The sequence below is a fragment of the Piliocolobus tephrosceles genome, chromosome 5, assembly GCF_002776525.5.
Source record: "Piliocolobus tephrosceles isolate RC106 chromosome 5, ASM277652v3, whole genome shotgun sequence".
Classification (NCBI taxonomy): Eukaryota; Metazoa; Chordata; class Mammalia; order Primates; family Cercopithecidae; genus Piliocolobus; species Piliocolobus tephrosceles.
The window spans coordinates 53,481,055-53,494,730 of record NC_045438.1 but is presented as its reverse complement, the minus strand read 5'-3'; the positions used below and the strand labels follow the sequence as shown (position 1 = coordinate 53,494,730).

At 39.7% G+C, this 13,676-nt stretch overlaps 1 protein-coding gene across 1 annotated transcript in view; it reads left to right on the top strand.

Annotated features, from left to right (window-relative positions):
* SYNE1 (spectrin repeat containing nuclear envelope protein 1) overlaps window positions 1-13,676 on the top strand; it is a 524,167-nt gene that overhangs the window by 311,110 nt on the left and 199,381 nt on the right. Inside the window, exons 75-82 of the mRNA XM_026454397.1 lie at window positions 1,000-1,265; window positions 3,390-5,550; window positions 8,626-8,963; window positions 9,157-9,301; window positions 9,968-10,186; window positions 11,232-11,491; window positions 12,796-12,961; window positions 13,297-13,449. Of these exons, the coding sequence (XP_026310182.1) occupies window positions 1,000-1,265; window positions 3,390-5,550; window positions 8,626-8,963; window positions 9,157-9,301; window positions 9,968-10,186; window positions 11,232-11,491; window positions 12,796-12,961; window positions 13,297-13,449 (3,708 nt within the window). The remainder of the gene's footprint in view (window positions 1-999; window positions 1,266-3,389; window positions 5,551-8,625; window positions 8,964-9,156; window positions 9,302-9,967; window positions 10,187-11,231; window positions 11,492-12,795; window positions 12,962-13,296; window positions 13,450-13,676) is intronic.

Sequence of the window (13,676 nt, the reverse complement as noted above, 5' to 3'; positions counted from 1 at the left end):
GTTGTTTTATTAACATTTTAACTGTGATTGAACCTAGCTTTAAGGACAGAATTTCATCTATCAGTCCGGGGATTTGAGAGATTTTTTTTGGGTAGTGGAAGTAAATGGAAATGGGAGTGAGCAGTGGGAGAGTATGGAAGTCCATGAACCAACCCCTCGGAGGAATCACTATCCAAAGAAATGATCCTCTGGCCACATGTTGGGCTGGCAGAGATGGTGCGTTAGAGATTTCTTTTTGCTGTGTATGCAAGGAGTAGATGAATCCAAACCATTGCCTTTCCAGTTGGCGAATGTACTCCAGCCTTCCCCAACTTTGTACATAGCACCACTGCCCCTGGTGACCCAAGCTACTTTGCCTTGTCTCTTACATTTGGAAGGTTTCTGTCAGAGGCGTTCAAACCAGAGCGACTCCATCTTGAAGAGGGGCTGAGTAAAATGAGGCTGAGATCTGCTGGGCTGCGTTCCCAGAAAGTTAGGCATTGTTAGTCACAGGATATTTAGTTAAGGGAACAGGTTCATAATGTTTACTGAACAGATTCAGAACTTGACAGACCCAGGATTTAGCAGACCTAGGAAATGTCCTAATGTCCTGATATCTTGAGAATAAAAGCACTCTTAGTTTAAGAATAAATTTTGAAAAACATGAATGCTTTAAAAATTCTTAGAAAATGAAGGTCGCACTTCAAGGTAAGATAATGACTTTTTTCAATAGTGACCGTAATGTTTCACATGTGTTAGTTTTTCTTTATGCCTCTGGAAATAGTACCATAAAAGAATATACCACAGCTACCCTGAATCTTGCACACATGGGAATTAACGTTCATAAAGAGGTATGGTGATTTTTAGATTTTCTCTTTGTTTCCCATGACTTATACATTCTTCAGTTTTTTCGTATTAAGGAACTTAGAGTGTTCAAAGGTCTTATGTCTGTATTGCTCTCTATATTTATTTGGGGATTTCTTAACACATTACATATTTTTTGTTGCTGTTATCCTTTAGGATTTTGTTAAGAAACTACAGAGCAAACAGGCATCCGTGAACACCATAATAGAAAAGGTGAATAAGTTAACAAAGAAGGAGGAGTCGCCTGAACACAAGGAAATAAATCATTTAAATGATCAGTGGCTCGATTTGTGCCGTCAGTCTAATAACCTGTGCTTGCAAAGGGAAGAGGATCTTCAGAGAACAAGAGATTACCATGACTGTATGAATGTCGTTGAAGTGTTCCTGGAAAAATTTACTACAGAATGGGATAATTTGGCCAGGTAACAAAAATTCCCCCATAGGTCACCAAAATGCTAAGCCAGACATTTCCTAATATCTATAAAAATGTAAAATGTGCCCAGATGCAGTGGCTTATGCCTGTAATCCCAGCACTTTAGGAGGCCAAGGCGGGTGGATTAGTTGAGGTCAGGAGTTCTAAACCAGCCTGGACAACATGGTGAAACCTCATCTTTACTAAAAATACAAAAATTAGCTGGGTGTGGTGGTGCATGCCTGTAATCCCAGCTACTTGGGAGGCTGAGACAGGAGAATCACTTGAACCTGGGAGGAGGAGGCTGCAGTGAGCCAAGATTGCACCACCGTACTCCAGCCTGGGTGACAGAGCAAGACCCTGTCTCAAAAAAATAAAATAAAATGTCTTAGGTATATCATCTATTGTTTATTATTATTAATATTGGTAAGTAAAACATCATTATGAACCTAATGTTTTCACCTGGATATAGAGTCATGGTTTTCCTAGCTCGATATTAATTTAACCAGTGGGTAAAAGAGAAATGTTGGAAAATGGTACCATTTTCTCTGTGACCTCAAAGAATATTCTAAAAATATTTCTAATTTTGTTTAATTACAAGTTATGGGATATCATCTATGAAATCATTAAATGAATCCTTCTTGAACCTATATGCTCCCTAGGTTTCTTATCACGTCTATAAGGTAATGAATGCATTCTGTGTAATTCAGTCAGGTTTTTTTCTTATATGAGTCTAGAAATTAGTGAGCAATCCAAATTCAGTTAATGTGTGTCTTTTGTGATTTTCTAGTGATTGAACCCCTCTTAGCTTTCTTGTTTGAAAAATAAGAATACACACACACATACTGGGTCATTATGTAAACCATTCCATACTTTTGATCACTATAATTGCTAAAATCTACACTTCTTCTGCACCGATTTACTAGTTTACAGCAATGAAAACTGCAAACATTGTTCTAGATATCATGAACTCATGGTGGGGTTTTGGGGGTTTTTGTTGGTATACCATTTTCTGGTCTGTTTGCTTTTCTTTGATACTTCACAATTTACTGGTCTATGGGATTAGTCCAGTCAATATTAACAACTCATATTTCTGACTTACAGCAGGCCCCACACACACCTGAGACTTACTGTGTCCCAAACAGAACTTCTCATACTGCCTCCCAACTCTGCTTTTCATACTTCAGAACTGATCATTTAGTAAAAAAGACTGTAAGATTGTATTTTTTATGTGTGCTTCATAGCAAAGGGATGACAATTCTTTACATTTCACACTAAAGATTACTAAAGATTTCTAATGATAAGCAAAAAATATCCAAGTACACAAGTAGCCATTAGAGCTGTTGGTTATACCTTTCAGATCATACTACCTAGCACTCTATTGTTTGTTGAACCCTCTTCACAAAAGAAAGCACACAAATCATGCATCACTTATTAATTTCTTTCAGTATCATTTTCTAGAGTACACTAGATCAGTGCTTCTCACTGTTTAACATTACACAAACCATCCAAAGATCTTGTTACCATATAGGTTCTGCTCAGTTGATAAGAGCCAGAGGAAGATAAAAGCATATTCTGATTTGATTGGAAGGCATTATCAGCCAGAAAGAAGTAGTCAACTTGATTTGATTCAGCTTCTAATATTGACTTCTGATGAGACTTGTATACCATAATTATAGCACTTCTGTCAATAAACCATGAATTGAACTACTCCCATTTATTCTAACCTCAGAAGATCCACTTAAAGAAAATGGTGAAGTGTCAGCCGGAAGTAGTGGCTCATGCCTGTAATCCCAGCACTTTGGGAGGCCAAGGCAGGTGGAGGTCAGGAGTTAGAGACCAGCCTGACCAACATGGTGAAACCCTGTCTCTACGAAAAATATAAAATTAGCCAACCGTGGTGGCGCATGCCTGTAATCTCAGCTACTTGGGAGGCTGAGGCAGGAGAATAGCTTGAACCTGGGAGGCGGAGGTTGCAGTGAACCGAGATCACAGCATTGCACTCCAGTCTGGGAAACAAGAGCAAAACTCGGTCTCCAAAAAGAAAATGGTGAAGTGTAATTTAGCATAGTATGAACAAACATCAATATTGACTACAGCTAATTTGCTCTTATACCTTTCCATGTATTTTCAGATCTGATGCGGAGAGTACAGCTGTCCACCTGGAAGCTTTGAAAAAGTTAGCGTTGGCATTGCAGGAGAGAAAGTATGCTATTGAAGATCTGAAAGATCAAAAGCAGAAAATGATAGAGCATCTGAATTTAGACGACAAGGAGCTAGTCAAAGAACAGACGAGTCATTTAGAGCAACGTTGGTTTCAGCTTGAGGACCTCATTAAAAGGAAAATCCAAGTGTCAGTCACCAACTTGGAGGAGTTAAATGTGGTGCAGTCCAGATTTCAGGAGCTAATGGATTGGGCAGAAGAGCAACAACCCAACATCACCGAGGCCCTTAAGCAGAGCCCTCCTCCAGATATGGCTCAGAACCTTCTCATGGATCACCTGGCCATCTGCAGTGAACTGGAGGCCAAGCAGATGCTCCTGAAATCGCTCATAAAGGACGCAGACAGGGTCATGGCGGATCTTGGTCTCAATGAGCGACAGGTCATTCAGAAGGCTCTCTCTGATGCACAAAGCCATGTGAATTGTCTCAGTGACTTAGTGGGCCAGCGAAGAAAGTACTTAAACAAAGCCTTGTCTGAGAAAACCCAATTTCTCATGGCAGTGTTCCAGGCCACCAGCCAAATTCAGCAACACGAGCGAAAGATAATGTTCCGTGAACACATCTGTCTGTTACCAGATGATGTGAGCAAACAAGTCAAAACATGTAAGAGTGCACAAGCCAGCCTCAAGACTTACCAAAATGAAGTCACTGGACTTTGGGCCCAGGGTCGTGAACTAATGAAAGGAGTCACAGAGCAGGAAAAGAGTGAAGTGCTGGGGAAGCTTCAGGAATTGCAGAGTGTCTATGACAGTGTTTTACAAAAGTGCAGTCACCGGTTACAAGAACTAGAGAAGAATTTGGTTTCTAGGAAGCATTTTAAGGAAGATTTTGATAAAGCTTGCCACTGGCTAAAACAAGCAGATATTGTTACATTTCCTGAAATCAACCTAATGAATGAGAGTACTGAGCTTCATACACAACTGGCCAAATACCAACACATTCTTGAACAATCTCCAGAATATGAAAATCTTCTACTTATGCTGCAGAGAACTGGGCAGACCATATTACCATCGCTGAATGAAGTTGATCATTCCTACCTCAGTGAAAAGCTAAACACTTTGCCCCAACAATTTAACGTAATTGTTGCCTTGGCTAAAGACAAGTTCTATAAAGTCCAGGAAGCAACTCTTGCTCGGAAGGAATATGCTTCCTTGATTGAGTTGACAACCCAGTCTCTGAGTGAACTTGAAGCCCAATTCCTGAGGATGAGCAAAGTTCCCACCGACCTGGCCGTTGAGGAGGCTGTGACTCTGCAAGATGGTTGCAGAGCCATTCTGGACGAGGTGGTGGGCCTTGGGGAGGCGGTGGATGAACTGAACCAGAAAAAAGAAGGTTTTCGCAGCACAGGTCAGCCTTGGCAGCCAGACAAGATGCTGTATCTTGTCACCTTATATCACAGGCTGAAGCGACAAACAGAACAGAGGGTTAGCTTATTAGAAGACACCACCAGTGCTTACCAAGAACACGAGAAGATGTGCCAACAGCTAGAGAGACAACTGAAGTCTGTAAAACAAGAGCAGTCCAAAGTGAATGAGGAAACGCTGCCTGCAGAGGAGAAGCTCAAAATGTATCACTCCCTGGGAGGAAGCCTCCAGGACTCGGGGATTCTACTGAAACGAGTAACCATACATCTCGAAGATCTTGCCCCACACCTTGACCCCTTGGCTTACGAGAAAGCCAGGCATCAGATCCAGTCCTGGCAAGAGGAGTTAAAACTGTTGACTTCTGCCATTGGTGAGACGGTGACAGAATGTGAGAGCCGAATGGTGCAGAGTATAGACTTCCAGACTGAGATGACTCGCTCCCTGGACTGGCTGAGGAGAGTGAAGGCAGAACTCAGTGGGCCGGTGTACCTAGACCTCAACCTGCAGGACATCCAAGAGGAAATCAGAAAGATCCAAATTCATCAGGAAGAGGTCCAGTCCAGCTTGAGAATCATGAATGCGCTGAGTCACAAGGAAAAGGAGAAGTTCACAAAGGCCAAGGAGCTGATTTCTGCGGATTTAGAACACAGCCTCGCTGAGCTCTCAGAGCTGGATGGAGACATTCAGGGAGCCTTACGCACCAGACAGGTAGGTATAATAGGACTTCACTTCTCTTTTTGCCATTGTGCTTATTTGTAAACAGGTACAAGAAATTCATTTGCTTGGTTATAATTGCTTCTTTAAATATTTCTTTCTAAATACTACACAGAAGCATCTTCAGCAGTGACTTAAATGGTTATTTAAATTTTTTTTTTTTTTAATTGAGATGAAGTCTTGCTGTGTCGCCCAGGCTGGAGTGCAGTGGTGCGATCTCAGCTCACTGCAACCTCCGCCTCCTGGGTTCAAGTGATTCTTGTGCTTCAGCCTCCCAAGTAGCTGGGATTACAGGCACCTGCCACCACGTCCAGCTAATTTTTGTATTTGCAGTAGAGATGGGGTTTCATAATATTGGCCAGGTTGGTCTCAAACTCCTGATATCAAGTGATGTGCCTGCCTTGGCCTCCCAAAGTGCTGGGATTATAGGTGGGAGCCACCGTGCTGGGCCAGGTGATTTTAATTGTTTATGTGCATGCTATTCATTTTGTGCGGTTTCCATCTTGACTTCACTTTGCTTATAATAGTGATGCCTCAGTGATCTCTCACCTTTAAAGAGATGATAAATGGTATTAGTAACATAATTCATATTATATATTAGTACATTGATAGTACAACTGATTAACAATGAATAATTACTGATGCCCTTTGTAGACAATGTGAAGGCTGGTATTTCTAAAGTCAGTGCTAGATGAAGAGTCAAAATGGAGAGAGGCAGATAGACAATGCAGCCCTGACCTTGCTAATAAGCCACTTTTTTGTGGGGTATCCCATTAGTTGCACCGTCTCTTCACCCCTTCTGTGGGGATGAGTGCTGTCCGTCCTTTGCTTCCCTATAGCACAGCAGAAGAAAGACTAGAATACTCGTAATTACTTGACTTAGGGATAACAAAAAGAAATGGGAGCATGTACAAAACTTCCCAGATTGGCCTAATTGCGTCTTGCTCTGGGGCTTGCAAGTTCTGTGCATTTAAAAATAAGAAGAGGGCCAGGCGTGGTAGTGCACGCCTGTAATCACAGCACTTTGGGAGGCTGAGGCAGGTGGATCACCTGAGGTCAGGAGTTCAAGACCAGTCTGACCAACATGGTGAAACCCTGTCTCTAGTAAATACAAAAAAAAAAAAAAAAAAAAAATTAGCTGGGTGTGGTGGTGCATGACTGTAATCCTACTTGGGAGGCTGAGGCAGGAGAATCGCCAGGAGGCAGAGGTTGCAGTGAGCCGAGATCATGCCATTGCACTCCAGCCTAGGCAACAAGAGCAAAACTCTGTCTAAAAATAAAATAAAATAAAATAAGAAGAGAAAAATAGTGGCTAGAGGATTACTTCCTTTAATTTCTTGGCTCCTTTTCTCCATGTCTGTCTTCAGTCCCTCTGATTCTAGGAGATGTCAACCAACCCTTTAGGTAAAAGATAGCTTTCATCAGGATAATACAGCAGCTAAAGCCTGGGAGGCGGGCACATCTGAGTTTTAATAGTAGCTATTTGATCTCAGGCAAATGACATCCTATGAGGCTCTGTCTGTTTTTGTAGAAGAGAGATATTAATGATTCTTTTATTAGGTTTATCTTCTTAGCATCAGGTCTGACACGAAGTAACCTCAGATGAATCTTAGCTCTCATTTAACTTTATTTTCCACAAAGATTAAGGTTAACACTTTCAATAGTAAAAATGTTAATATTGGATAAAATCATAATAAACTTCTTCATGTAAAATTCTGACTTTTTAAACTAAAAACTTTAACCTAAAAATTCACTTTAACCTTTTCATGTTGATTCAAGGCTATTGTTTAAAAAATTTTTTAAACTATTTTTCTAGACCTATTAGTATAAATAGAGATATAGAATCTAGAATGTAGAGTAAGAACAGAAGTTACCAGAAATTTTCATTCTTGAAGGACATTTGTCAGGTAAACTTGCTTCTTTTGGTGAGTTTTGAACCAAAATCTTAAATCTATTAAGATGTCTCTACTTGTGCCGTCTTGTCTTATTGATTATCTTCGTCCAAATAACTAAAGATCATGGTTCCTGGGGCATTTCTTATTCCCTCCGCTGATTCTATGCTTCGCTGTCCCTGTTCTTTCCCTAACTGGTGCTCATCTTACGGGTACTTTCTCTACCTTTTCTATGCATCTTTGCTTGCACAGTCACAGCTTATCTTGTCCAGTCATTGATGGCTGGTTAGAGTGTTTCTTTTCCTTCTGGAGTTGAATGGACCGGCCTTCCAGACTTAAACTTTTCAACTTTTCTATTTTAGTCTCTATAAAAGACTCACAGCTTACTATTTCACTTCCAGAAATTCCTCTGTGGCTCTGTGGTCTGGTAAATGCCAGTTTGGAAGTTTGATGTTGCTATACTTCTTTTTTTTTTTTTTCCTTTTTTCTTTTCTTTTTTTTCCTTTCCATGTTTGTTTGTTAATTTGTTTTTTGAGAGACAGAGTCTGGAGTGCAGTGAAACTATCTCAGCTCACTGCAACCTCTGCCTCTCAGGTTCAAGCAATTCTTGTGCCTCACCCTCCCAAATAGCTGGGATTAAAGGCATGCGCCACCACACTCAGCTAATTTTCGTATTTTTAGTAGAGACAGGGTTTCACCATGTTAGCCAGGCTGATCTCGAACTCCTGGCCTCCAGTGATCTGCCTCCTTCAGCCTCCCAAAGTGCTGAGATTACAGTCATAAGCCACCATGCTTGGCCGTGTTGTTATACTTCTAACCAATGGAGACATTACTGCACTTTGGTAAACATTCAGTCGGCCACATATTTCTAAGCATTATATTATTTCTTAGAGAGGGAACATTCAGAACTAGTCAAGATACTGACAGAAATGTCAATCACATCTCTGCCCTTATTATTTAATTTAATGGCAATAATACAATTATAACAAGAATAGCAGAAGGAAAAATCAAGGCTAATGATGGATGGCACCACAAAAATATTCCCCTAGCTTATCAATGCACTTACCCACATACACCCATGAGACTGAGGACTGGAAAACAAATGAATGAATGAAACTCTTTCCTGCAAATACATTGCAAAGGAGAGTTGATTATGTTTGCAACTGCTGTTTTTCAGGCTACCTTGACTGAAATGTATAGCCAGTGTCAAAGGTATTATCAGGTATTTCAAGTGGCCAATGACTGGCTTGAGGATGCCCAAGAAATGTTGCAGCTGGCAGGCAATGGCCTAGACGTGGAGAGTGCAGAGGAAAATCTCAAAAACCACGTGGAATTTTTCAGTACAGAGGATCAGTTCCACAGTAACCTGGAGGAGCTCCGTGGCCTGGTAGCCACCCTGGACCCACTCATCAAGCCAACAGGCAAAGAAGACCTAGAACAGAAAATGGCTTCTCTGGAACTCAGGAGCCAGAGGATGAGCCAGGACTCTTGTGCCCAAGTGGATCTCTTGCAGAGGTATTTCAGGATGTTTTGTGTTTTATATTTAGTGAAATGAATTTCCACGCTGAAAGTAGTAATACACAAATGACATACATTAGCACATACATGCATTCTTCTCTCAAGTATCATTAGACATACTGACACCAGAGCTTCATGTAGAAATACATGATTTCATGTCACTTATCAATTTCTGTTGGACTCTTTCAAGATGCACAGCTCAATGGCACGATTACCAGAAAGCAAGGGAAGAGGTTATTGAATTGATGAATGATACAGAAAAGAAATTGTCTGAGTTTTCTTTGTTGAAGACGTCTTCTAGTCTTGAAGCGGAAGAAAAATTGTCAGAGCACAAGGTCAGAGTTTTGGGCTGTTTTTTTTTTTTTTAAATCCTTTTTCTATAAGTGTAATGGGTCTTTGCAACATGATCAATACATCTTCATTTCTACCTGGAATTTTTCAATATGATAAGGATGCATTTAACCACACTTTATAGAAGTTTTAAGTTTATTAAATGCTGTTACCTTTTAAGATTCCCATTGGAAATGCATAGCAAAGATTTTAAAAAGATGTTCAGAGCAGTTTGCTTCCGATAAGATATGGCACTTAATAAATGTCAGTAAATACTTTTTGTTGATAACAGATTAAATAAAACTGAAAAATTAATAACTGAGTCTCCCTTTATCAGAGCAATATAAGGAAAAAAGTAACATACTAAAATATTAAATTTGGTTCACTTACATTTGTGCTGCTTTTTAAAAATGAAAAAAAATGTCATCTCAAGTAGCAAAATACACTTTTGTTTTTAATACATAAATAATATTCACCTCACCTCTTTAAAAAGCTTTAAGACTAACTCTGTTTAAAAAATAAACATAAAAGAGTACCTAGAGGAGAATAAACGTATATGTAGAAACATTCCCTTTTGCAGGTAATTTTGGGCTTTACCAAGATCCATAGAACTTAAAAAAAATTAATCTCTCCCTTGTCTCCTCTCTTCCGTCCTCCACCCCCAACTCTAGGCTTTAGTGTCAGTGGTTAACTCTTTCCATGAGAAAATTGTGGCCCTTGAGGAAAAAGCTTCACAACTGGAGAAAACCGGAAATGATGCTAGCAAAGCCACCCTGAGCAGGTCAATGACCACCGTCTGGCAGCGCTGGACACGCCTTCGAGCTGTGGCCCAAGACCAGGAGAAGATCCTGGAAGATGCAGTGGATGAGTGGACGGACTTTAACAACAAGGTAGCTTCCACTGTCCATGGGCTCACCTTTCTTTCTTCACTAATTATAATGTATTTTGAAACACGGTATTTTGCCACTTTTTGAAGTCAGCCTTCTGAAAGTAATAAAGGCTTTTTCAAATCTCTGTTTCAATGACATAAAAACTAAGTTATGAAACAAAGTACAAAATGCAATGTACAGTTTAGTCTCAAGTCACAGTCAAATTATTTCAGTGAGAAAAACCAAGCAAATAAATTTTGAAAGGAGAACAAGCCCATTTGGCCCCATTTGCTTTCTTAACTGGCCTTGTAAAAGAACGAGATACTTTTTCTTTACCATGAAACCTGAAAATGAGCAGAAATTTAACTCATTACCAAAAATGTATATTCAACGTTTTCCTTTTGGGAGTCTTGCTCTGTCGCCCAGGCTGGAGTGCAGTGGTGTGATCTCAGCTCACTGCAACCTCCGCTGCCTGGGGTCAAGCAATTCTCCTGCCTCAGCCTCCTGAGTAGCTGGGATTACAGGCACCTACCACCACACCCGATTAATTTTTGTATTTGTAGCAGAGATGGGGTTTTGCCATGTTGGTCAGGCTGGTCTCAAACTCCTGACTTCAGGTGATCTGCCTGTCTCAGCCTCCAAAAGTGCTGGGATTACAGGCATGAGCCAGCACATGCCTGCCTGGCCACTTTTTCCATCTTTTAAAGGTTTAATGTTTTAAGCCATGTGTTCCTTTATGATTTAAAGGTATTCATTTATGTTACCTTAAATATTGGAAAGATATTTTGTTTTCTTAGTTTAAAAAAAAAAAAAGCTTTTTCTGTATTAAGTATAGTTTCTGATTGTCCTAATATTATTTTGAGATTAAAGCTTTAAACCCAGAGGTACAGAGGTGATATCTCCTTTCATGTTAAGAAGGTGGCTCAGGTTCCAGTTTCCTAAAATATGGAATTTATACCATCATCTTTAATTGGCTTCATACACTAGTGTGTGGCTTTTATGGGAATGACCCTTTTTTTTCAGTTTACTTATTATTGAACTTCATAGTATGTACATTTGTCATCAGGTTAAAAAGGCCACTGAAATGATTGATCAGCTGCAAGATAAGTTACCTGGAAGTTCAGCAGAGAAGGCGTCGAAAGCGGAACTCTTAACTCTTCTTGAATACCATGACACGTTCGTTCTGGAGCTGGAGCAGCAGCAGTCGGCCTTGGGCATGCTCCGGCAGCAAGCCCTCAGCATGGTCCAGGATGGAGCCGCCCCAGTCCCCGGGGGAGAGCCGCCACTCATGCAGGAAATCACCGCGATGCAAGATCGGTGCCTGAAGTAATTAAGCACCTACTTTTATTCTGTTACTAAACTTGGCCTTGACCCAAAGGGATAAACAGGGTACATGAGTATGAAGGTGCTCCTTCACACCACCTTAAAAATGTGGGGATCTCTTCCCATCACCCTTGCTTTTCGGTTTCTTTGACTCTTCAATCATTTGTCTGACAAATACATATCTCATAGTACTTAGAGATACGATGACGAACCATGCAGACTCAGTGTCTATCTTCATGCTGTTTACAGTCAAACAGCAGAGATAGGCAACTAAGGCAGCCTTTCAGTCAAGTGTGAAAAGGGAGCTGAGGGAATCCAAAGCAGAGACAAGCAGTCGAGGAGAGGAGTCAAAGAAGGCATCCCTTCAGAAGGAGAATTTAAGCAGAAGCCTGAGCAGCCTGGAGCTAGGCATTGAGTTTTGCAAACAGGGGAATGATGTGTAAGAAAGGAAGAAACATGTCACTTTCAAGGAGCTCCTTGGGTGATGCAGGGAGAGGAAGGGTGATTCAAGAGAAATGAAGCATGAGAGGGAAACAATTGAGAGCTATTCAGAACTTAGATATTTGATAAAGCTTGAGAACTCATTGGCTATCTGGGGTGACAGGGATGTAGGAGCAAAGATGACACCACAGTCCAGGTAAATAGTAGCCACTGACTGGCAGTGAATTTAGTAGAAAGAGCAAGTTAATGTTGATATATAACCAGGCCTGATTCACTTCTTGGGCCAGCGAAAAAATATTCATAGATAATTTAATTTCTACATTTACAAATATTACCTCATTCATGTCCTTGCATTCACCTCTTTCCCTTATAGGTGATGTGGGTGTAACCTAATACTTATCAAATTTACATCAATTCAAATAAAGACTTGAAATTTGGACATTATTAACATGATTAATTATGAAATTTCCAAAGCTTGATTTTTTTTTCTTTAAAAACTACTTTCTAATAGATAGCCATATATATTCCAGTTATACATTACTTTTAAATGTGCCATTTTAGTAGATTTCCAAAGAGGAAGTAAATAATGAAATAATCTCCAGGCTATGTTAAATAGGAAATTAATTGCAATTCAGTGGCATGTGAGACAGTCAACTCTCAATTTTTGAAGGACAAATTATTCACTTTATATGACATTTATACATGAACTGAAGTGTTATTTGACAGTGTTGAGGAAGTGTCTTTACTTGCAAAAAAGATATTAGATTTCCCATTTCTGTATATGTATTGCATAAAATGTTGTCAAGTATTAGGGGGTTCCTTTCACGTCACATCACTTCTGTTTTATCCCTGTAATGTTTCTGAAGCATGCAGGAGAAAGTGAAGACTAATGGAAAGTTGGTGAAGCAAGAGCTGAAGGACCGAGAAATGGTGGAGACTCAGATCAATTCTGTGAAATGTTGGGTTCAGGAAACGAAAGAATATTTAGGGAATCCAACAATAGAAATAGATGCTCAACTTGAAGAACTTCAGGTACAAAAAAATCTCCTCATTCTCTTTACCCCTCATTTCAAAAACAGTTGCCCTGATTTTAATTGAACATACTTGTTTATATTTATTGAATATTGAATTTAAAAATTTCAGAAATGTGTTCTATAGAAGATATTTAGTATTACTTCATGGGATTTTCCTTTGTTTTCTAAAGTGAACATGCTTTATATTCAGAGACAAAAGAAGAGTGTTGTATTATTTTAAGATATTTCTCTAATTCCACACTTAATTATATGTTGATGAAAAATGTACAGCCTTGTCTATAACAGTCTCCTTAGAAGGTTCCCAGAAATTTCTTATTTTGATCTTTTCTTCAGATTCTCCTAACAGAAGCCACAAATCACCGACAGAACATTGAAAAAATGGCAGAAGAACAGAAGGATAAGTACTTGGGTCTTTATACCATATTACCTTCTGAACTCTCCCTTCAGTTGGCTGAAGTAGCATTGGACCTAAAGATCCGTGATCAGGTAAACCTATGATCAAGAGTGTCTTTCTATTTTCTTGTGTCAAATATTTTTGTTTCTTTAAGAAGAAATACATAGTCCTTTTTGGTGTTGAGACCAGAGCGAGATTTCAGTCTCTGGTCTCATGAAGAACACAATTTCATGTAGTGAAAATAGGCTCAAATAACATCTGTATGGAAATATAATAGATTTTTTTTTTTTTTTTTTTTTTGAGACGGAGTCTCGCTCTG